Source organism: Ceratotherium simum, chromosome 21, assembly GCF_057802395.1.
Source record: "Ceratotherium simum simum isolate JZ-2026a chromosome 21, ASM5780239v1, whole genome shotgun sequence".
In the NCBI taxonomy this organism is placed as follows: domain Eukaryota; kingdom Metazoa; phylum Chordata; class Mammalia; order Perissodactyla; family Rhinocerotidae; genus Ceratotherium; species Ceratotherium simum.
The window spans coordinates 44,076,397-44,101,208 of record NC_141920.1 but is presented as its reverse complement, the minus strand read 5'-3'; the positions used below and the strand labels follow the sequence as shown (position 1 = coordinate 44,101,208).

Below are 24,812 nucleotides of genomic sequence, written 5' to 3'. Positions count from 1 at the left end.
AACAGAACAGATGTCCTAGCAAGGGGTTCCACTGAATACTCAAAGTGTTCAGAAATGGAGCCTGTTGGGCTGGGGTGGGTGCTCAGAAGGAAGGCTTACTGCCCAGAGGAGGTGGGCTGTGAGTGGGGCCTCTAAGGGGATGAAAGTCCGTTTTGAGAGGGGCCTCAGGTCTGCAGGAGGATGGTCCCATATGTGTTTGCGGTTAATGGACAGTCTGGCTCGAGTATGGGAGTGGGTGGGGGCGGGGGGCACAGAGGAATATAAGACAGAGCTAGAGCCAGGCCATGGAAAGCCTTGAGTGTCGTGTGCATGATGTATTTTCCCTTCTCAGTAATTCCTTTCTCCCTTGCAGCCCTTCCAGCATTAAAGCTAGACCAGCACTGTCCAGCAGAAATCTAATGTGAGCCAGCCACATATGGAATTTTTAATCTTCTAGTAGCCACAGTAAAAGGTCAAATTAATTCTAATAATATGTTTTATTTTCTCCCATATTTCTAAAATATTTTCATTTCAACATGTAATCAATAAAAAAATTACTAATGAGATACTTCGCATTCTTCTTTTTGGAACTAAGTCTTTAACATGGCCATGTGTATTTTGTATTTATGGCACATCTCAATTCAGACAGGTGCTCACCAGGTACCGTGTGGACGGCGGAGATCTACCTCCTCAGGCTGACTGCTCTGCGGAAGGGCAGGCATGAAATAATCCAGAGCAAATGCGGCCAAATTCTTTACTTTTGAGCTCCTGAAGAGACTTGGGTGCATCTGTAGTGGAATCTAGTTTTGAAAGTCATGACTGAAACTTTGAGCCAGAGAACAGTTGGCGCCACAGCCGAAGCTCTGGGGAAGTGCAGAAGGACAGAGGAGCAAGCCCTTCCAGGCACCCCGCCTTCCGTTGGAGAAGAGATGCAAGTCTGACCTGCAGGGGCAGGAATCGGGGAGAAGTTGCTGGATTTAGAGGCTGATAAGAGCTTGAGAAGGTGCCTCTACGCCTGTCCCCGTTCAGGGCCACATCCCTAGAGAGGCAATGGGGACACCCAGATAAGTTGCAGTGGGGGGTCCCTGGGGCAGGGGGCTGGTGCCTCACCTCCCTGTGCTCCGGCGCCCTGGCGTCTTGGGAGCGTGCTGACAGCCAGGTGAGGCGCCCAGGCGAGTAGGGCTGAGGGCAGCCCAGTGGGTCCACATCCCAGTGGGTCCTCAGAAAGGGTGCAGAAAGAGCCAAGCGCCACTGGGACAAGGCCAAGAAAGCTGTCATGAGCAAGGGTGGAACCTGAGGCTGTTTTTGCTCACAGCGAAGAAACCCTGGCTGACCCCCAGCCTGGGGAGGGGGCCGCTCATCCTGTAGGTACCACAGTGGGGTCTCCTCCTGGATCCTCTTACAGGCCCAGCCAGGCCCCAGGCCCTGATATGGGTTTTCACCACCAAATTTCAGTGTAAGCCCCCCTCCCTGCCGGGTAAGCGCCTGGGCGGGGTCTTCCTGAGTGGTCTGTGACTGTACAATCCACAGCCGTTCCTGTCCTCACTCGTGACTCCAGTCAAGGTGCTAACAACCCCGCGCCTCTGTCTCCTCATTCGTGAAGTGGAGATAGCGACCTTCATCTCATTCACAGGTGGGTGAGGGGCTCAAAGCAAAGGGAACAGGTGAAATCCCGGCATCAGGGCCTGGAATTCATGGCCCTAGGGACGAGCAGGGCCTAGAAATAGAGTGCTGGTCACGGCGCTGTCCAGGAGGCAGTGACCACAAGAGGAGTGCGTCTCCAGGGGCCCAGCCGCACTCCAGAGAACACTCCCTTCTCCCCTACAGCCCTGACTCTGTGTATTAAGTTCTCAGATGCCTGAAATTTTTCCATTATTCATTCATTTCTTTGTCTTAAACATGCCTATCATCCCACCTGTAATCCTCATTTAAAACACAGTTAAGATGGAAAAGGCAAAACTACCGGGACAGAAAACAAATCAGTGGTTGCCAGGGGCTGAGGCTGGGGAATCTGGAGGGCACAGGGGAACATTCTGGAGTGATGGGATTGTTCCACGTCTTGATTATGGTAGTGGCTACATGACTGCATACATTTATCAAAACTCTCAGAACTCCGAACTGAAAAAGGTGAAATTTACTGTACGTAACTAAAAATATTTTTTAAAAGATAAGTATGGCTGAACAACAACAAAACCTCCCAATTATGGAAATATTTGATCAATGGTGGTAGAAGCTGGAAAAGCGGTTACCTCTGGAGTGAGGATGGCACTGAATGTGCAGAGGCACAAGAGAACCATCAGGAATTCTGGAGATGTCCAATCACTCGATCCAGATAGTGAGTCCACGGGTATATATATGTCAAAATTCAGTGAGCTGAACCCTTCATATCAAGGTGGGTATGTTACACCACAATAGAACAGTAAAATGGAGAATTATTTCTTTTAAAAAAGAATTTTTAATTAAAAATATCGCCCCTACTCAGACTTGCCTACTTCACTACCTGCTTGGGAGTGGTCCTCTCTCCCTTATCTGGAGGAAAGAATCAAATCGACCGTAGTCGTGGAGCTCCTGCTTCCTGACAATACCACCTACTGGATATTAAATTGGCCAGCAGATTGGGGTGATATTCAGAATATTTAATAACTGGTGCAGAGCAGCGTGTCAATCAGAAAACCACAGGCCCAGTAGTTCAGATGCCCCCTGGAAACAGCCATGCTCTGTGTCCTGCAAACCAAACTGGTTCTCAGCCATGCATGCAGTGGTTCCCAGCCTCTCTGGGTGTTTCTGCAACATCTTCCTGCCTGGTGGTGCAGACTGACTTTACAAACTGAAGGGAATGAACAGTAACAGCTCTGTTCCTGGCACCTCTCTCGACCAAGCAGGCAATGCTCTGTGTGAATTCCCATCGCCTCCATATGTGTTCACTTTCTGGGGTTCTCTTTGGGAATGTCTCCCACTCTCTCCTAAATTTCCAAGCAGCTTTATGATAGTACCATAAAAACAAATAATTACATAGAAAAGAATGTTCAGATTTCATTGGAGATCCTTGAGGTCATTCTCGGACTGAAGTGACATCTTAAAACAATTCACATCCCTGTTCTCTGGTGTAGAGCCTAGATGCTGTTACTCCACATGCCATGGCCAGGCTGGTGTCCTAACAGGACAAGCGAGACCCCATGAGTCTCTTCATGGGGTTGGGGAGTGCACCCAAATCATTGATCCCGACAGCTCAGCCCCAGACTCGGGTGGCTGGCTCACTTCTGTTGACCTCAGGGTGTTTGAACACCAGGTGAATCGTGCCTGGCCCAGCTGCTCTGAGTGGAAGCCATTCTATTTGCTTATTATCCACCAGCCCTTGAGTCTGCCCAAGCACGTGGGGTCAGGAGCACTGAAGCATGTGGCACCCTGCCAAGTGGCAGCTTTGCTCTCTGATGGCCCCTTGCAGGGACATGTGGCAGCGGCTGCCATCTGGCAGGACTGGGGGAAGAGAGATTGGAGAAATAAGAAAAGGGAATTACCTTGTTGAAACCTCTGGTGACCAAATTGATTGCAAGCTCGTGGCTGATCCCATCTACCCAGACAACATCCTTTTCTCCAATGGGTTCAGAGAGGAAGGCCCTCAGCCTGGGAGACATGTGATCCATCTTCTGCAACAGCAGTGGGAGGAAAAGGGTTAGGAGGAGTGGACACTGGGGAACTCCCTCAGCCTACCAAGAGACGTGGGCAACAGATGGCAGGCTTCCTCCCACCATCCAACATTTATTGGGAATTTTCAGATGCCAGGTGAAATGCCCTGCACTCAAGGCATTTACACATCCATTCCCACCTGGACTAAGAGACATGTGATGGTCGCCACAGATGTGTCTAATCCCACCAAAGGGTGTGCTTAATGCTAAGAACTGCAATGGGTTCCTTTTCAACTCTTCCCACCATAAATGCTTAAAGAAACAGCTTGCTTATCTTTAGCTAATTAACCTACTTTCTCTCTTAACTGCCCAACACATTTTTCATACTTTCATTTTAGCATTTATCACACTCTATGATAGTTGGTTGTTTGGTTGCAAGTAACAGAAAACTCCTAAACTGGTTCAAATACTAAAGAAGACATTATATAACTCAAAAGCCCAAGAGTAAGGGTGGGTGTGGTACAATCAGGGTCACAGATCCATTTCTCTGATTCTTTCAACTTTTCTTCCTTGTGTTGGCTTCAGTCTTGGTTAGTTCCCCTCATGGTGACAAAATGGCTGCTCCAGCACTCGTATTTCCCAACAACTCCACTCAGAAAGAAGGGAAGAGACACAACATCTCTCTGAGGAGTTCCAAGCAGAGCCTCAACCAGTCTCGAAGGTCTGCACAGGGTCACCAGTGTGAGCTGACTGTTGGCCGTACCCCCCATCCTAGATCTGGGAGTGGAGTTGACTTTCTCTAAGCCATACAAACTGTGAGTTCAAGTGTAGTTACTTGAACAAAATCAGGATTATTATCCAGAGAACGGGAGATTGGTGTTAAGGCGGTAACTGTAACATACCACTATGGTCCACCCCTTTGATGAACCAACATCCATACACTCTTCTTCCCTTACGTGATCATCAGAAATACCCACACTTGACTAAAACAGACTTACCCCTCCCCCAAAGGGTGAAACCCTGTGATTCATCCAGTTACTGGATTCAGATTCAAGTTCTTATTTTCTGGGAGATGCATCATACTTTCCATCATGTCTGGAAGTGGCTGCTCATGGAATGGTAACCTATGAAGTAAATTCTAAAGTTCACTACCACCAGTGTAGCCAGCTATGTTGGGAAAAGCCAGGCTATCTGCAATATGAATTTCCAGAAGGGGAATTTTACATTTGGAGAAAGGGACAGTAGAAAATACATTCAATTGTCATTGTTCAATAATATATGCAATATTGAGGACTCCTTGCCCTGGTGGGAAAGCAAGTCTCTTGGTCAGACAAGCCCCTATTTGTGGGTTTGGTATCTCCCCTGTCCACTGCCTTGTTAACATCTGAGTGGGCATGGGGTCAATGCCTTCCAAGGAGAGTCACAGTTTTAGCACCTCACTTCTTGTGGGTACAAGTTCAGGGATTTCCCAGACAGATGGGCAATCTCAGGCAATAGTTGGCCATTTTCTTTGGCAATTCAGCTCCCTTAAGAATTTAATGGGTTTCTTCTATTCAAGTCCATAGGCTGGTAGATTGAGCAGGAGATCATTTCAGGTCAGAATCCTTGAGCTGGCAACTGGCCTCTGTGTCTTGCCCACTGCCCTGCTCCTCAAATTAGTGGCGTCTTCCTTCATCTCTGAAGTGGGGAGATACCCCAGATTTTCTCCTTGCCCCCAGCTGTATCCCAGCTGCATCTTCACAATAAGTCAATTGTCCCCTTTATCAAGCTTGACATCCTTAACACAAGATGCTCGGGAGAGACATGGGAACTGGGGGCAATGTTTTCTCGGGGCCCCAATCTTTTCTCTTGCTAACTCACCTGATTTGTTGCTTGTGTTCTAACTCTAGCCAGACAAATCTGCTTTTCCAACCCAGCAAGACTTGCTCATCAATCTCCAGTCACTTTAGATTACAGGCCACAGGCCCAAAGGCCCTCTCTTAGCAAAGCTGTATTTTCATCCCTCTCCACTCTCCAATGGGCCACCTTCCCCCTAAATGTGAGTCCTATGGGACCTTGACGAAGACAGCTAGAGGTAGCCAACATCCTGAATATTCCTTCTCAGATCTCCAAATGTCATGTGTCTGTATGCATAAGGTCTGTATCCAAGGGTAAAACAGGCCCACTATAACCAGCCATTTTGCTAAACCAGGATCATGTCCTCCTGGTTTGAGGAAAGACTTCCTTGCTGCTCTCTGCACAAACATCTCTTCTCAGCCAATCCACATCTAAGGTTTGCTCATCGTCGCATCTGCTTATTTATGATACAAGCAACAGAAAATCCAGTTCAAATTGGCTTACACAGTAAGGAGGTTTTATTAACAATATGCTACAGAGAATTCCAGAGGTGGATCATACGTGTTTTGATCAAGGCGCCAGCTTGATTTCCCTGCAACTGTCTAGGCTCAGCCTTCCTTTATACAGCCGGCCCTCTGTATCCGCAGATGGACTACGTTTATGATCCACGGTCGGTTGAATCCGTGGATGCAGAACCTGTGGACGTGGGAGGGCCGACTAAGGGACTTGAGCATCAGCGGATTTTGGCATCCTTGAGGGGTCCTGGAACCATTTCCTGTGGATACCAAGGGATGACTGTATGTGGGCTAATCCTCAGCTTGACTCCTTCGTGGAAATAATTGGGCTGCGGAAGGGCCTGGCACGGTTTTTGTAAGCCACACTCCCCGCCCCCAAAAGAAAACACTATTTTTCCCTAGAAGCTGCCAACAAATGTCTTCTGCAGTCCAAATGATCATATGCCAGGCCCTAAAACATGACTACAGCCTGATATATGTGTCTCACCTCTGGTTCAGAAGGCGAGTTAGTGACCCGCAAAGCACATAGGCTGCAGAGGTGGCGAGGGAGCACGAAATCAGGGTAGTCTGTAATGTTACTGGGCGTAGTTACCCCATACCACATCCACCCATATTCCCCAGTAGACTATGAGGCCCCTGAGGGCGGCAGCTGCCTCTTGATGGCCTCTCTGCCCGCCCCCAGCCCAGCGCTTAGTACTGCGCCTGGCACAGGGTCAGCACTCAACGACACAAATGGCTGGTGCATCCATTGCTTTCAAATGCCTCCCTTTCATAGCACTGGTCCCCTCCCCTGTGCCCATGCCCCCAAGTCTCCTCCAGACCTTTCCGTAAAGTCCAGCTCCCCTTAGAAGCCTTCTTGCCCTAGGGGATGTTTTGTGACACTTTAATGAAACTAAACTCTTCAAGAGGTGCTGATCCAAAGGCACCGATTTTAGAAGTCAGCGGCTCCTAAGGAAAGTGGTCTCAATGTGTCGGCTGATTCTAGGAAGGGGAACATCTGTCAAGAGAGGTTGTCCAGACCCCCTGACTCTGGGGGTCTCAAATACACAGACGCGTGAGCTGCGAATACATTATTATATGGAGGGCATTGGTCTCTCTCTTCAGCAGCTAAATATGAAGGTCTCTCTTAATCTGTGAAAATGTGTTAAAGGGCCAACTCTGCAGCAGCCATCGCCTCATGGGACAGTGAATCGGGATTGGTGGCCCAGCTCAGGGCCGGGCCAGTAAGACATCAGGATTTCTGAGCAGGAGGAAGAGCCCAGAGAGTGCTGGCGGGTTCACCAACTTCGCAGAGGGAAAATTCCATTCACTATCCCATTGGCCATCTGTTAAGTTAAACATCTGCCTATTAAAAGAATAAATGGAAACTACAACATTGTTATCAACACACCAGCAGCATGAAAGACAGGTAATGATTAGCAACAGCTCATGTGTGTGTGTGTGTGTGTGTGTGTGTGTGTTTGCTTTTCTCACACACCTGATCTCACTTTGATCCTCGGAACACCACGGAGCATAGGCAGTGATATTTACCCTCCAAAGGACCCACTGAATAAAAGGTCTTCGCATTCATTAGGATGCCTTTGTCTGCAACAGTGGTTCTCAACTGGGGGCGAATTGTCCCCCTCCCCAACCGAACATTTGGCAGTGTGCCTGGAGACACTTCTCACTGTCACAACTCAGGGAGGGAGAAGCACTATTGTCATCCAATGTCATCCAGAGGTTCAGAGTTCCTGCTAAACATCCTATAATGCACACAACAGCCCTCCCACAACAAAGAATTAGCCTGCCCCAAAAGTCGATAGGGTCAAGGTTGAGAAACTCTGGGCTACAAGTAACAGAAAACCCTGACTCACACAGTCTTAAACAATAAATACATTTCCAGTCTCACATACCCAGAAATCCATCAGTGAGGTGGACCCAGGATTTTGTCAGTCAGTGGCTCTGTGTTATCAAGGACCAGGCTAGCTGCTCCCAAGGTCCCAAGATGCCCACAGAATTTGCTTGGGTCACATGCTGACATGAACACTTCCAAAGGAAGCAGAGGCCGTTTCTGCTTGGGTGCCCCCAGAACCTCTTCAGCAGAACTTTGCTTAGTTTCACGGGCCAGACCCAGGCAACATACCCACCTGTCAATCAGTCACTGGCCAGGAGGGTGGGACGGCGTGGAGGTGTGGATGAGGTCAGCCTCCCCAGCATATGGCTTCTCAGAGAAAGTTGGGTTCTGTAAGAAGTAGGCAAACGACCCTGGCTGCTACATCTTCTAAACTCTGGTCTAATATTCAGGCACTTCTCAAAGTTTAATGTGTGCACAGACCACCTTGGGGGGGGGGGTCTTGTTTAAAAATGCAGGTTCTGAGGCAGCAGGTCTCAGAGATGGGGTGAGCCCTGAGATGCTGCATTTCTAACAGGCTCCTAAGAAGATGCCAAGACTGCTGGCCAACGGATCACACTCTGAGTAGCAAGGCATTACATGGTGTCGCTTATTCTTTTTACATTATTTTATATTTAATTGGGGGTAAAACACACATAGCATAAAGTTTACCATCTTAACCATTTTTAAGTGCACAGTTCAGTAGTGTTAAGTATATTCATATTGTTGTGCAACCACCAGAACTCTCCATCTTGCAAAACTGAAACTCCATACCCGTTAAACAACTGCCCTTCCCCACCTCCCCCCAGCCCCTGGCAACACCATTCCACTTTCTGTCTCTAAGAATTTGACTTCTAGGTACCTCTTATAAGTGGATTCATACAGTACTTGCCTTTTTATATCTGGATTATTTCACTCAGCATAATGTCCTCAAAGTTCAACCACGTTGTATCATGGGTCAGAATTTTCTACCTTTTTAAGGCTGAATAATATTCTATCGTGTGTATTTACCACATTTTGTTTATTCATTCATTTGTCGATGGACACCTGGGGTGTTTCCACCTTTTGGCTACTGTGAATAATGCTGCTATGAACATGGGTGTATAAATATCTCTTCAAGGTCCTGCTTTCAACTGTTTTGGATATATACGCAGATATGGGATTGCTGGATCATATGGTAATTCTATGTTTAATCTTTTGAAGAACCACCATACTGTTTCTGTGGAGGCTGTACCAATGCAGTTTATTCTTAAACTTGACAGCATATTAGACTCACATTGGGAAATTTACAAATTACTGATGCTTAGGTCCCTCCCCAGAGTTTGATGTAATTAGCATGAAGTGTAGTAGCCTAGACACTGGAATTTTTAAAAACTCCTCAGATGATTCCAATATGCTTCAAAGTTTGAGAACCACTGCTTCCTTGTCATTTGCTTCTTTCTCATAATATTACGAGCAGGTTTTCTAGGACGATGGGATTCCAGCTAAGTGGGACTTGATGGTGGGCTCTGCAACATCTGTGTCACCAGATGGTAAATGCTCACCGACTTGCAGGCCGTGTCCACCCCCTCCCCCAATCACCAGGCACATCATATCCTCATTAGCCATCAGTAGAAAGATTTAACTATGACTCCCGGTGGCTTTGAAGTCCGAGAACTTCAGAGCAGGCAGACCTCAATAACGGCCTACACCTTTTTAAAAAAAAAAAAATTTTTTTTAAGGGATCTTTACTTCAAAGGAAATTTTACCTGGAATCACTTTACATAAAATAGATCAAAGCAGAATTACTCTATTGACTCGGGAATGAGGTGAGGACACTAGAGCCCCCCACCCCTGGAAACACGGAGCCATCCCCGTCGTCCCCCTTGTGCACCCCCAAAACCCCTTTCTGATCTAGCCTAAACCCCTCATTTCACCCATAAGAAAAACAAGGCCCAAGAAGTCAAGTGACTTGCTCAAGATCACGCACCTAGCAGAGCATAGCTGGCTCTCTGTTTCCTAGAGGAGCACCCTGTCTACGTCACGTGGCATTTCCTGGGTGGGCTTTAGGGGGGGCTGCGTTACGGTCAGACAAGCGTTCCACCACCATGTGAGAAAACCGCCGTAAACGCCTTAACATGGTCCCGCCCAGCACGATTCTCAAGGCACGTGGTGTCCTCTCAATTACTTTATTTTGAACCACAAAGTACTGTTTGGGGAGGACACATTGGCAGGAAATGACTTCAGTCAAGTCTGGTTTTATGCTCAGAGAAGTCACCCACCTGGTTAAGTAAGGAATAAAAGAGTCAATGGAATTTAATCATGATTCCCAAAGGAATGACCTTCTAGTTGTAAATGTTTGACATCATTTAAAGACCATTTAAAAAATCTATACACTAGGCCTTTACAAGTAGGCTATCACAGATAGGCCCCTATCAGATTAATGGGGCGGGGGGGCGGCGGGCGGGGGGCTCGGGGGGACTGCGCTAATGCCAAGCAAATGGGTATTTGGGACTTGGGATATGATTTTCAGTGGGGACACTATACACAAATTCAAAAAGTGACATCTCTCGACAACCATTAGCTGGAAGTGAAGTCATTATTCTCTGAAACCACATAAGGTGACTCACAAAGGGACTCTGATGATGAAGACACCCGTGTGGATCATACGTGAATATGGTTAGAATGCTACCGTTTTCTTGAAATGTAAACGGGAAAAGTGCAATATTTCTAAATATATTATTTTATATAATATGTGATTTTAAATGTGTCTAATTAAATTATGAAATTAACTGGTATAAGTAGACATCTATCTATATCCATATCTCTAAAAGTTTACATATTCAAATGGCCAAAAACTATTTTGGGGGGTCTTCTTATTGAGAAAACGAGGGATTATCTTTCTTTCGTGTTGCTTTATATTTGGGCATATACGGTCTGGCAGTGCACTTAAGCTTCACGTTTTGCTCTCGCCCTTTATTGAGGTGGTAACAAGCCGTAAAAGGGGAAATTTGCACACATGGTCACATTGTTGAGGATGCTGCTGCCCACATCTTCTTCTCTAAAATGTCCCACATGATAAATCTTGGAATTTAATGTGAAGAAAAAAATATACCTTTCAAAATTGGTGTATTTCTACCTTTATGATAAAAAGAATTTTTAAACATCATATTTTCCTTTTTACTCAGCCTACTAGGAAGCTTTGAGCTTTGATCATGTAGAGTAACTAGCACAGATTAAAACCTCCTTCCCTTCGTAGTTATCATATTTATTTCTTTTGCTCAAATGCCTTAATTTTCTCTTTCTACCTTTACTTTAAAACTTAAATTCATGTGCTAAAAGTACTCATGCCCTTTATTGAAAGCTGCTTTATTATGTGCTCAAAGCCTCAAAGATATGGAGAATGTAAATTAGTTGGTTCAGAAATGGACGCATTACCTAGCCCGGGCCAAGTCTGGGGCTTCTATTGGAATTAGTGGTAAAAAGGCTGTCTTTCTCTTCAAGGATTGCTCAGCTAGTAGGATGGGAGTGCAGAACTGCTGATGACTATCCTTGCCATCACCTGTGCCTGAGAGCCTGCCTGAGAAGGAAGCAACATGTAGGAAAGCAGATCTGAGAGAAGGAAAGTGACAGATTGCCCAATAATCATTTGTAGGCCTGGATCTAGCCACACCTGAAGGCACCTACCCCTGGACTTGTCAATTATGTCAGGCAATATTTCCCACTTTTGTTTAATTCAGTTTAAGTTGGGATTGTGCTATTTGTAACAAAGAGTCTTAACTAATACACCCCCAATATTCATTCATTCACTCACTCATTCAACAGGTGTTTGTGGTGCACCTACTATGTGTCAAGTCCTATGCTGGGCACAAAAGCATCTTCATTCCACCCAGAGACCTGGAACAGGATCAGTCCCAAGGCTTAAGCATCAGGGATGGAAAAAATTATTTTTCAATGACCATTAATGCTCACCATTCAAAAATAAAGGTAATATTTGCCTTCCTCGCCCTTAGCTCCAAGTCTACAATGGCAAACAAGCTCTTTGGTGGCTGTTTTACACGTGCTTTAATTATAGATCTTTCTCTAAATGGGTCTACAAGCGATAAACACCCAAATAAATTCAATGATTCTCTGACCTCTGCTGAGCACCACCTGTATGCAAGGCCTTGCGTTAAGTCTGTGAACGCACAGGACAAGGCCTTCCACAGGTGCCTCTCCCAGGGAAAACTTAACCCGCCCATCACGAGGTCTAATGAGCAGGGCGGGGTCAGCGATAAGGGGGACATTCCCAGAGGCAAGAGGTCACCTCTTCAGGGAGAGGGAGAGGGAGGGTTGACATCACGGATTCCAGACTCCACTCAAAGGGCCACCCAGGGCTGCCAGATCCCTGCTGGCTGTGCTGGGTCAGGGGCAGGAGACCTGAGTGTGATTTCAGCTCTGCCCGCGACCGGCAGTGTGACCTTGGGCAAGTCACCTCCACCTCCTGTTTACAAAATCAGAGTGTTGGATTAGCTGGAACTCCTCGTTCTGGTCCCTTCAAACTTTTTGTGTCTTTGTTAATTTATAGTCTTTAGATGGTACAAAATTCATACAGGCCCACAATCCCAATTTTGCCATTTTCAAATCCAAAAAGCTTTGAAAACCAGAAGACTTTTTTTTTTTGAAATTTATTTGGCAACAAAACCTGGCCGGAACTAACATGAAGCTATTTGTAGTCTTTATTATCCCACATAGTGTGCATAGTTAGACACTTTGCCACAAGAATATTAATGGGTTTGTTTACAGGGCACTGGGCCAGACTCCACTGGGAATGGTCTGTAATATACAGTATAGGCACCATATTGCCTTTCTAAAATTCAAAAAAATCTGAATTCCCCAGAACTCCCGGCCCCAGAAGTTTTGAGTAAGCTTTTATAGACCTGTACTAAGATCAGTGAGCCTGCAGCCAACACAACTTGCAACGACCCCCACAAGAAGCCACTCCCCAGCTTGTCCAAACTCCACCTTTCTCAGCCCATGACCCTAAGTCTCCCAACCCCCTTTCCCTGAATATAGTCGTCCCCTTTCTCTAAAATCCTATCTATGCTGGATATTCTTTGTCTGGATAGCGGTTCCAGCCGGGACTCTTGCTGGTTGCATCTTTCCTTCATGAAAATATTTCCTCTCCTTCAGGGCCCTGTTCTCTGCAAAGGATCAGGGGCCAACCTAATAAAATAAGTCGTCTAAGGAATGGATGAGTGTATTAGTTACCCTCCACGGACAAGACATCGCTGTATTTGTAACAGACGTCTATACACTTTTTCACTTTTTATTTTTAATTGCGGTAAAATACACATAACATAAAATTTACGATCTTAATCATTTTTAACTGTACAGTTCAGTAGTGTTAAATATTTTCACATTGTTGTGCAACCAATCTGCAGAAATTTTTAATACCCATTAAACAATTACTCTCCATTTCTCCCTGCCCTCAGTCCCTGGCAATCACCATTCTACTTTCTGGCTCTACTAATTTGACTATTCCAGGTACTTCATATAAGTGGAATCATACAGTAGTGTTTGTCTTTTTGTGATTGGCTTATTTCTCTTAGCATAATGTCCTCAAGGTTCATCCATGTTGTATCATGTGTCAGAATTTTCTTTATAAGGCTGAACAATATTCCATTGTATGTACATATCAAATTTTATCATCATTTATCCATTGATGGACATTTGGGTTGCTTCCCCTTTTTGACTATTGAGGATAATTCTGCTATGAACATGGGCATACTGTAACATAGTTTTTTTGTGTGTGTGTGTGAGGAAGGTCAGCCCTGAGCTAACATCCATGTTAATCCTCTTTTTGCTGAGGAAGACCGGCTCTGAGCTAACATCTATTGCCAATCCTCCTCCTTTTTTTTTCCCCAAAGCCCCAGTAGATAGTTGTACATCATAGTTGCACATCCTTCTAGTTGCTGTATGTGGGACGCCGCCTCAGCATGGCCGGAGAAGTGGTGCGTCGGTGTGTCCCCGGGATCCGAACCCAGGCCGCCAGTAGCGGAGCGCGCGCACTTAACCGCTAAGGCACGGGGCCGCCCTGTAACACAGATTTTTAAACCTCTTGGTTTGCACCTCCTTATGGGTAGAGTTTTTTGATTCCTCCTCTCTCTGCCATTATGCCCCAGAAAGAAGGGAAAGCAATGTCATCTTGGGAAGGAGAAGGAGTTTCTTCAGAAGAAAGAAAGAGAAACAGAGAGTCCAAGTCTCTTGCCCCATGGATTCTAGAAAGAGGAAGGAGAAAGCTGATCCCATTAACAACAAGAGAGAAGATGATGTTTGGGAAGTATGTATCCTCCCTCTCTGGGACAAAAATCCCAAAGTGGGCAGACATGTTAGATTCCAGAGAGTAAAGTCTGGAACATTGGCCAGGCTATGGGAATGGTGCATGAGACCTAGTGGCCTGCTTCCCTGGGCTTACCAGGAGATGACAAGAACAGGCCACTTCCAAAGCGTACTAAGCAGTGGCGCAGCAACCACAAACAATGGCAGATAGACCAGCCTGAGCACAAAGCGAAAGATGCCCCAAGTCAGAAGGAAGAGGTTCCAAGAGTAGGGACTTACAACCAGGGTAAACGACCAAGCCATAGACCACAGCAGTGGGTGTCAGAATATTCCTAAAAGGCCAGAGGGGGCTGGTCACCCTGCAGACTGGAGCAGCCACGCTGCCACGGGATCGCCTGATCACAGCCACATCATCCTGCAGAATCCACGGGTATTCAAAGCCCTGTCTACACTGCCGTAAAGACTCATAGACGCTGCTCCCACCCCCAGAGCCACATGGCTCCTTAGCGGGGGTGGGGATGGGAGAGGGTCACTAAGGAGACACACCTCCCAACAGAGACTCTTTAAAGCAGCCTGGATAGCTGACTACTCACACCACAAGAACACAGTTTGAAACAGAAGAGAGAGCATAGTAGGTGCTGTTGATGCAATGCCCAGGTCCCCTGGACCAGCTGGTGCACCCATCCTCCATCTGCTACAAGTGCTGTCACCAAAACTCCCTGTGGTGACTTTCCCTGGAGTATTGCCTTGGCAGTGGGAGCCACCACACCTGGAGACACGTGGAGGTTAGGGGCCCAGATCCTGTCTGAGGGCAGCCAGTGACCCCTGACACTGAAGTACAAAAGCCTAATCCCCTCATCTCTAGTGGGACCAACTCTCTGGCACCACTCCTGCTCCAGAACTCCCGGGAGACCAGAAGGAAGCTGATTCCAGCCAGCAGCAGCCTTGCCCAGCTCCTTCCGCCTGCTTCCCTCCTCCCCGACCCCCTCACTGGGCCATGTGCTCCTGAATCCCAGTCTCAGTTCTGCTTCCCGGAACCCACCTAAGACACAACACCCTGCTGACTAGTCTACGTCTCCTGGTACCGCATCAGTTGGTGGTGCCCAAGAATAAAGAAGTGCATTTTCTGGCTGGCCCAGTGGCGTAGTGATTAAGTTCACGCGCTCCGCTTCAGCGGCCCAGGGTTTGCAGGTTTGAATCCCAGGCGTGGACCTACACACTGCTCATCAAGGCATGCTGTAGTGGCGTCTCATATCCAATATGGAGGAAGGTGGGCACAGATGTTAGCTCAGGGCTAATCTTCCTCAGCAAAAAAGAGGAAGATCGGCAAGGGATGTTAGCTCAAGGCCGACCTTCCTCACCAAAAAAAAAAAAAACAAAAAAAAAAAATGCATTTTCTTCGCACATCTAAGTGTAGTGCGAATGGATTTGTGACTGACTCCACTGTATAGTTAGCAATGTGTTAAGGCAATGATGACTTTAATGAGGGGTTTATGGGCCCTGGAGTAAGGCCCCCGGAGATGCAGTCTGGGGGCAGGTGGCTGTTCTCCGCTCCCCTTTGCCTGCAGGGCCCTCTGGGTGGCTGCTGGGCTGGTCTCTAACCCAAACCTCCCATGAGGGTTTGTTCCCCCAGACTAGTGTGGCCAGATGTAGGAAATAAAAATAGAGGATGTCCAGTTAAATTTGAATTTCAGATAAACAATAAATAACTTATGAGTATAAGTACGACCCAAGAATTTCACAAGACATTTTGATACTAAAGAAGTTATTCGTTGTTTACCTGAAATTCAAATTTAACTGGGCATCCTGTATTTTTTCCGGCAGCCCTCTTCCACACCAGCTGACTCAGCCCAAGCCTCTAGATCTGCCCACACTCCGGACCCTGGGCTGCCAGGTGAGCTGCAGGGGTCAGAAATTCTTCCTGTTGGGATGTCTCTCCTGGCTTGGCCTCTTTCAGGCCAGCCACTTATGCCTCCCTCCCTGGATCTGACGAAAGCCACACTCTCGAAGCTCACAGCTAAAAGGGAAACAGCATGATAATACATAGCTAGGGAGATAATTGCGGGAGGACGACACGTCACTCAGAAATCGCCTCGGAGGCAAACACCAGTTTGGATGTCAGCGTGTTCCTGCTCATCTGGAAAGAACGCCTGGTGCTAGCTGGGGCTCACCCTGGGACTAGAACAGAATAAGGATTGCAGGCAAGTGGGAGAAACGGGACCGGTGGGGGCTCATGTTTGTCGAGCACCTACTACATGCCTCTCTCTGTGGCCATCATCACACTTAATCCTCAAAGTTTATTTGGCAGTACTGGAGAATTGTTCCTATTTTGAGAGATGGAGAAACTAAGGCCCAGAGGGGCAAAGAGGGTGACACATCTAGTGAAATGCAGTGGTGGGACATAAGCTCAGGTCTGGGTGGCTCTAAAGCCCACGCTCTTTCCTCTCCAGGATTGGAATCAAAGGAACAACAAATGCAATTTTAGCTGACGCCGTCCCTACCTGCCACATCCTCAGGGGCAAGCACCTGTGGCTCTCTGCCCTGCAAGTGGGCAGGGCTGGAGTGTGGGGACGAGACGCCCCTGGGAACAGCCCCAGCTGATGCGTGCGAGGTGGTGGATGAACACCCAGTCTCTGCATCCTCAAGTGGGACAATTCTGAGGCGTATTCCATGTCCCCTTCCAGACATCCCCAGAGGGACTGAGCCTCGATTGCACATGGCAGTATCCTGCTGAGGAACCCAGTTAGCGGCCGCGCTCCCTTCCCTGCCTCACTCCCTCAGTCCACTACCTGTGTGACCTGGACCCTCTCCCAAATTAACTACTTGCACTTAGATTCGATTCTCAGGGTTGGTGACTGGGAAACCCAACCTAAGATAACAATTAGCGCCTAACCTATTCCTCAGGCACTGCGGGAAGCTCTTCTCATGAATGCCTCAATCTACCCATCTGTGTGAGGAGGTGGGTTCCAGGACTATCCCCATTCTACAGATAAGAACAGGAACTGACCCGAGCACTGCCAGCCCCATGCTCTGGACTGAGTTCTTCTACTTGGGTGCAAATGCAGACTGGGGCTGCAGCACTGGACTGTGGGACAGCAAGAGGACATGTCGTGGCACAGGTGGGAGTCTGCAATTGGGCAGCATTTCATGCATCGCATTCACTCCACTCTAAGAGGGGGCGTAAGGCCCGTAGGCCCGTATGCTGTGTGTGTCTCTGACTTGTTCTCTGGCAGACATAGTGCCTAGTCCAAGGTTCGACTCTCCTTTATCGCTTCGGCTCTCACATTGTGTGCACCTGCCTCTGTCTGCTGGTCCTCAGCATGGCGGCTCCAGTACCTTCTAAGGACCCTACAGTTCCTCATGTCTCTGCCTGTGAGAGTGTGCGTCTATGCATCTGTCAGTCTCAGTTCAGAAATCGGCTCTAAGTGACTTGCCCAGTCTTCCCAAATGCAAGAGACTTACTTAAGACTCAAAAAACTCATAGCTGGGGCCACTCATAGCTGGTGGCGCAAGAGGTTAAGTGCGCGTGCTCCACTGTGGTGGCCCAGGGTTTGCGGATTCGGATCCCAGCATGCACCAACGCACCGCTTGTCAAGCCATGCTGTGGTGGCGTCCCATATAAAGTGGAGGAAGATGGGCAGGGATGTTAGCCCAGGGCCAGTTTTCCTCAGCAAAAAAAGAGGAGGATTGGCAGATGTTAGCACAGGGCTGATCTCCTCACAAAAAAAACTCATAGCCTTGTTGGCTCTGGCTTCAGAAAGGAGGTCTCAGCCAGAGAGTTCTGTTCTTTTCTTTCTGATTTGTCTCCATTCAAAAGCCAGGTTCTCAAGGCCTTAAAAAAAGAATTTCCCAAATATTGCCATTGATTTCATTTATTGCATTATCATCTGAACAGAAAATGAACTATTTGTATTGCACATAGGACTCTGGCAGAGACCATACGCTGGAGTTTCGGTAATTTCTGGAGCCCTTTTGGCATTTTGTAGCCATCAAAAGACAACCCTGGGGGCTGGCCCCACGGCGTAGCAGTTAAGTTCGTGCTCTCCACTCTGGCGGCCAGGGTTCATGGGTTTGGATTCTGGGCCTGGACCTACGCACTGCTTATCAAGCCATGCTGTGGCGGCCTCCCACATACAAAACGTAGAGGAAGAAGGGCACGGATGTTAGCCCAGGGCCAATCTTCCTCAGCAAAAAGAGTAGGATTGGCAACAGATGTTAGCTCAGGGCTAATCTTCTTCACACACACAAAAAAAGATAACCCTGCCCATTTGCAAACACACAGCTGGACACAGAGCACAACCACATTCCTTAGGGGAAGAGATTCTGCATTCCCTGGCCTGGGCAGGGCCGTGTTCTGCTCCTACTAAGGGTCAGTCTCATCACTGGATTGTCAAGGAAGAGTTTAGGCTGGAAGGGATCTTAGTTTCAATCACCTTTTTGAAATTAGACCCCCTTTTGAACATCTATTAAAAGTTCAAGAGCCAGCCCGATGGCCTACTCGCTAAAGTTCGGCGCTCTCACCGCTTTGCGGCCCAGGTTTGTTTCCCGGTTGCGGAACCACACCACCCGTCTGTCAGTTGCCATGCTGTGGTGGCGGCTCACATAGAAGAACTAGAAAGACTTACAACTAGGATATACAACTATGTACCGGAGCTTTAGGGAGAAAAAGAAGTTCAGATTAGGGGTTACAGAGGCAAAATCCTGAGGATCCAGACAAGTGAAAAAAACCAAATCAGTGAGGAAATACAGTGCAAGGGCAATGATAAAGGTGGACTGACATGTGGCATTCATCAGGGAGGTCACAAGGTGGTGTGGACTGTGGCTGCTGGGGGTCCCACACCCACCTAAAGGAGGTCACTCCCTCTCAGGAACGCGGGTCCCAGGTGGCCAGATCTTGTTATTTCAAGAGAAGCCAAAAATTTAGATTTTTATGTGCAAGTTCCCAATTTTTAAATGTTGGACAATAATTCAAATATCTGTAACATGATGTGGACCAACAAAACAAAGCCATGCCACCAGTTTGCCTCCCCTGCTGTAGATTTTCCTTCCAGAAAAACACCCAATTTGCACATATAAATAAAATTGGACATCAAATTTCAGGGGGTTGTGGACCAGGGACCCTAGATTAGGAACCTCTGCTGTCAAGTTTCAACTCTTAGGAAGTCTTCGTCTTGGGTAAGTGATTCTCATCCTCAACCTTGGTTGAGGCTTCCTGGGTACTGTTCTGACTTTCCTCAGGAAGCACATCCACAACCGGGAAACCATCACTCTTGCCTCTACTTCCATCTCCTCATTCAGTGGCCAGTGCCTTGCCTTAAATCCATGCTGGGATTTTCATCTCAGAAGCACCTGCTGGTGAAGGCTTGACTTCCAGTGCAAGCAAACCTGGCTGAAAATGCCAGGGTGTATCCCCAGTCTCTTCCCTCCAGGTGGCTTTGAGTGCTGACGGCAGATGCCCACCTAAGTCACACTTGCCACTGGCTCTGCTCTGAGGTGTCAGGGACACACACCCCACCCTGCTCACAACATCTACTTCTCTGTCTGGCCTTTGGATAGAGTCTCCTCGAAGAGACCAGAGAGACACATTTGCCACTCCTCCTCTTATACAGAGGAAGACTCAAAAAAGCCCTTTGAACCTCTCTGGGCTCTGAGCCATCGCCGTCTGCTCATGAATGCCGCTTCTCTCTTAGTGGCAGTGCAGGGGCAGGAAGGAGCCAAGCCGGGGGGTTGGCTGGACCCCGTTGTGCTGGACCTTAGCTTTGTCCCTTACTAGCTGGGAACCTGGACCTGATCCCACCTCTCCATTCCTGCCACCACTTAAGGAGTCCTTACTATGGATGGGCTAGGTGCGTTATTTCACAGCCGTCATCTTATTCAATCCTCATAACAAAGCTACAAGGCAGGAACTCATTTTAGCCCCATTTAACAGATGAAGAAACTGAGGTTTAGAGAGTTTAATAACACATCCAAGATTGTGTACTTGGCCAGGAGAAGAGCTTAGCTCCTTCACGTTTGGCTAACACTTGTGAGTTCCGCCAGCTGACTGATGGCCCCTTTCTCTTTATAAACGTGGGTCATTGAGTGGTTTGGAAGGAGTGCATGTGAAGTGCCCAGACCAGAGAAGTCCTCACAAACAACGAGGTACAACTGGCATCTCCGTCAGCACAACACGGCCCTGACGCACGACCTCGGCAGGTTGAAGGCACAAGCTTGGCTTGAGGCGCGGCGTTTCCCCTCCGGCCTCCCCCCACTGCCCGGCACTCTTGGTGCCTCTGGCTGTCGCTGACTCCTTCACGTCTGGCTGAGCTTCGAGTCCTTCAGCCTCGGAATGCCGTCATCTGGCTGCTGGGACGGCTGCGCTTTCCTGAGCTCAGACCCACTCGGCTTTCTGCACTTTCAGTAGTTCCCTGCAGGTCTGCAGCGGGGGGGCATGTCTGGGGGACCGTGGCCCCTCAAGGAGGCCGTGCCCTGGGATCCTGAGAGCGGTGTGCAGCGGGGTCTGTGAGAAAGGACAACACACAACACCTCCAGCGGGAAGGGAAACGACCAGCGTTGGGGGACAGGGCCTCCCTGAGGTACAAGGTGATGCTTCCATGCAGCCTCACACGTGTCACCGTCACAGCAGCTGGGGGTAAGCTCGGTGCTAAGTTGTTGTATGACCTTGCCCAAGTCACTTTTCCTTTCTCGGCCTCAGTTGCTTCATCTATAAGATGGGCGGAGTTAGGTTAATAATTTCCCAAAGTGTGCTCAACAGAACAATAGCCTCTAATCTTCCCCCTACTCTTGGCAATTCACTGTACACTCCAGCTATTCAAGGCCCTGACAAGTCCTGCACAGTGACAGAACTGCTGACTTGGCCTAACCCATTGTCTCCTAACCTTCCTGGACCTCACAGCCTCTTAAGTAAGGTCAGTTAACATCCCTCGGGCCAGTGTTCTGTGGAACGGGCCTTGGCTAATTTTCAAGTCTCTTCTGGTGCTAACGTACTCTGTGCAGGGGGTCAGGAGGCCTGGTTAGCTGTGGAGTTGATAAGGCCTCTGCCCTCTGCTTCCCCAGCTATCACAGGACATCTGTTCTCGTGGCCAACTTTGGTAGTTTCTTGGCTTCCCAACAGCTCTCTTTCCTTCCAGTTTTCCGGGGAGAGTCACCTTTCCTGCTCTCATTCCATGTGGCTCGGGTGGGGCTGGCCTCACCACCTGGCTCCAGGGGCGTACACATACCTCTGCCTGGCCCAGGAGGTAACATATCCTCCTGGCCACAGTGATGGGTTCATTGTGGGCATGGACCCCAGCGGGGCCAACCAGAGAGAACTCTGTCACTCTTGCTGGAAAGACCAGGAAAGAAATGGTGCCTCCATCCTGCTGTGGCAGCAAAGCAAGGGGTCCTCTCTTCCTCCACTTGGGGAGATACCAGGAGAAGGCAGAGCTGAAGATGGTGACAAATAGCTTCTTGACAACATCACTGAGGGCCTGGATCCAGCCATTCCTGAAGCCAGAGCATGTCCTACCAATCCTTCTCCTTTAAACTATTTTGAGTTTGGTTCTAATCCTGTAACTGAAAGAGCCCCAACCCACCACTTTTACAAGGGGCATGACGAGCATCAAAGGTTAAATTAGAGGAGGAAGCGGCTGTAGAGCTTGGTGCAGCAATGTGTGGGAAGCACTCGGGAGGCGGAGTGGGAGGGCTCCCCACAGCGTGGTGTGGGCACAAGCCTGGGTGCCAGGGAGAAGGGACTGATCGCACGGACCCCAGCAAGAGTGGGCAATGTTTAGCCCAGTGGAGTGATGCACCAGTGGCGGTACCTGGGGCACTGGGAGGCCAGACCTAAACATAGGGCCGGCCCCGACAGCGTGCGCCCTAACACAGCCTTGCTACTCCCGGGTGGCCAAGGACCCGCAGTCTTGGCACCTCCGGGGAGCTTGCTGGGAATCTCAGCCCCACCCCAGACCTCCTGGATCAGGACCTGCATTTTAATAAGCCCCCAGGTAGTCTCGATGCACATTCCAGCTTGAGAAGCACCAGGACAGGGTCACTGGTAGCGACTGTGGTCCTGCGCGAAGGTGGCCACCATCCACTCCTTCCTCCCTCTATGTGCTGCTGCCCTGCCCATCGAGGATGGACAATTCCCCTCCCCTTTGATCTGGGCTCACCCTGTGACTTGCTTGGACCAACAGAATGTGGTGCAAGTGGCTGCCAGTGCTGCGCCCAGTGCTCAGGAGGCCCGGCAGCTCTGCTCCCTCTCTCTGCTGTCATATAAAAAGTCCGGCAACCCTGAGACCTTCAAGCTAACCACACAGAGATGCCACTCGGAAGACCTGCGAGTTCCGGAAGGGTGAGGGAGGCCTTCTTGGGCCACCTAGTCCAGCCCAGCCCCCAGCTGAATGCAGCTGAGTAAGTGACCCCACTGATGTCGCATGGGGCTGAGCCCCACCCAAATTTCTGACCCACAGAACCAGAGGAAATAACTAATCACTGCTGTTTTAAGCCACTAAGTTTTGGGGTTATTTTGTTACATAGCAAAAGATTACTGAGGCAGTGACTGTCTTTCCTCTTCACTACAGGAGGCGGCTGAGGAACAGCCACCAGAACTTCTGTAGGGTGTTCACTCACTCTAGACACTGCTGAGCGCTTTCCACCTGCCAGGCGCTGTTCCGGGTGCTGTTCCAGGCCCGGAGTGGAGTGGTGACGGGGATAGACAGTGCCCCTGCTCTTGTGGAACTATAGTTCTTGTCCAAGGAGACGGCCATAGGCAGGAAAACACAACCACAAAGCAAGGGACTGAAGGTTTGTGTTGAATTCCTATGTTGAGACCCTGACCCCCAGCACGATGGTATTAGGAGGTCATTGGGAGGTGATCAGGTCATGAGGTGACTAGGGTGGAGCCCTTGTGAGTGGGATTGGTGCCCTTATAAAAGGGACTCGAGTGAGCTCGCCCTCTCTCTCTTTCTACCCCATGAGGATCAAGGAGACAATGGCCGTCTGCAACTCGACAGCAGATCCTCCCCAGAACCGGCCCAGGCTGGGCCCTGATCTCAGACTGCCGGCCTCCAGAACCATGAGAGGTCAATTTCTGTTGTTTATCAGCCACCCAGTGGATGGCACTTTGTTATAGCAGCCTGAACTAAAACACACGATAATTTCAGAGAGACGAGAAGCAATTTGGAGTGGGGATGGGGACAAGATTAGACAATAGGGATGGTCTCTCCCAGGAGACACACTTGATCTGAGGCCTGATGTGGAAGAGGGGCAGACCACGAAATGACCAGAGGACAAGGGGACGCCAGCAGAGGGAACAGCAAGTGCAAAAATGCAGAGGAGGGGGCTGGCCTGGTGGCGTAAGCGGTTAAGTGTGCGCGCTCCACTGCAGTGGCCCAGGGTTCGCCGGTTCAGATCCCCGGCACGCACCGACACACTGCTTGTCAAGCCGTGCTGTGGCGGTGTCCCATAGAAAGTGGAGGAAGATGGGCACGGATGTTAGCCCAGGGCCAGTCTTCCCCAGCAAAAAGAGGAGGATTGGCAGATGTTAGCACAGGGCTGATCTCTTCACAAAAAAAAAAAAAAAAAATGCAGAGGAGGGAACACGCTTGGCTTGTCCGAGGCCCAGGTGGCAGGTCTGAATGCTGAGGGAGCCGGAGAGCTGGGGGAGGGGGTGAGGTCAAGAGGGCAGCTGCGCCATCCAGTTCAGCGGCCACTAGCCACACAGGTCATTTTACATTAAAATTAAATAAATTTGAAAATCCAGTTCCTCGGTCCCGCTAGCCACATTTCAGTGCCCAATAGCTACTGCATGGGACAGCGCCAATGAGAGCACTTCCGTCCACCCAGAAAGTTCTATTGGCCAGCGCTGGCTAGAGAACAAATCAGAAGTCAACCCGGGTTCAAGGTCAGACCGTGCACTCTTGGGCTTGGTACTCATTAAATACCCCGAGGTTCCAGTTTTCCCCAGGAGTAAATGAGGCTCTTCCAGCCCAACGGTGGGTCCAAATTATCCACAGTGAGAGAGACGCCAAGTCCACGAACAGCTGAACTGGGGTCCTACCCAGAGAACACGTTCAAGACCTCATCCATGGCAACTGGCAGCAAAGAGGCCTGTTTAACTGACTTCTCTGCAACCTCATTTTAGCTGCCAATTTGGGGCTCCCTGATGTGAAAAAAGAACAGAGCGTGGCCACTATTTCAGGGCAACACGCAGAAGGGAAATTGCTGCAATTAGCTGAAGCTGATTTCGATTAGCATATTTTCTTCCTTGGCGCAGAACATCTGCTGCTGTGCAAACAGTCGCTCTGTCTTGTCCGTCAGAGATGCATGGGTGGCGAAGCAGGCGGGCCCACGGGAGCCCAACAGAGCCAGGACGAAGGCGAGGAGGGCTGAGGTAGCCCCTGAGGAGCTGGGCAAGGCCCCGGCAGTTTGTCTTAGGAAGAACACGGAGGAAAATGCTTCCGCGCTCCAGTGGGCAGGCAGCCGGCGGAGATGCGTATGCTCCTTGGAGTTACCCAGACCTTCGTCGTCATTTGGTGTTTGTGACATCTTCACAAGTTCCCTTCTCTCTGGGGAGTTACCCACCTGTCCTCCCCTGAGGAATGGGGACGATGACACCCACCTGATGGGTTAGGGACAGATTACCTGAAATAATCTCTGTGAACACACCGGGCATACAGTAGGTGCTCAGTAAATGTTGGCCGAATC

At 49.0% G+C, this 24,812-nt stretch overlaps 1 protein-coding gene across 1 annotated transcript in view; it reads right to left on the bottom strand.

Annotated features, from left to right (window-relative positions):
* BANF2 (BANF family member 2) overlaps positions 1-24,812 on the bottom strand; it is a 38,041-nt gene that overhangs the window by 4,978 nt on the left and 8,251 nt on the right. Inside the window, exon 2 of the mRNA XM_004433725.2 lies at positions 3,498-3,626. Within this exon, the coding sequence (XP_004433782.1) occupies positions 3,498-3,623 (126 nt within the window). The 5' untranslated portion in view covers positions 3,624-3,626. The remainder of the gene's footprint in view (positions 1-3,497; positions 3,627-24,812) is intronic.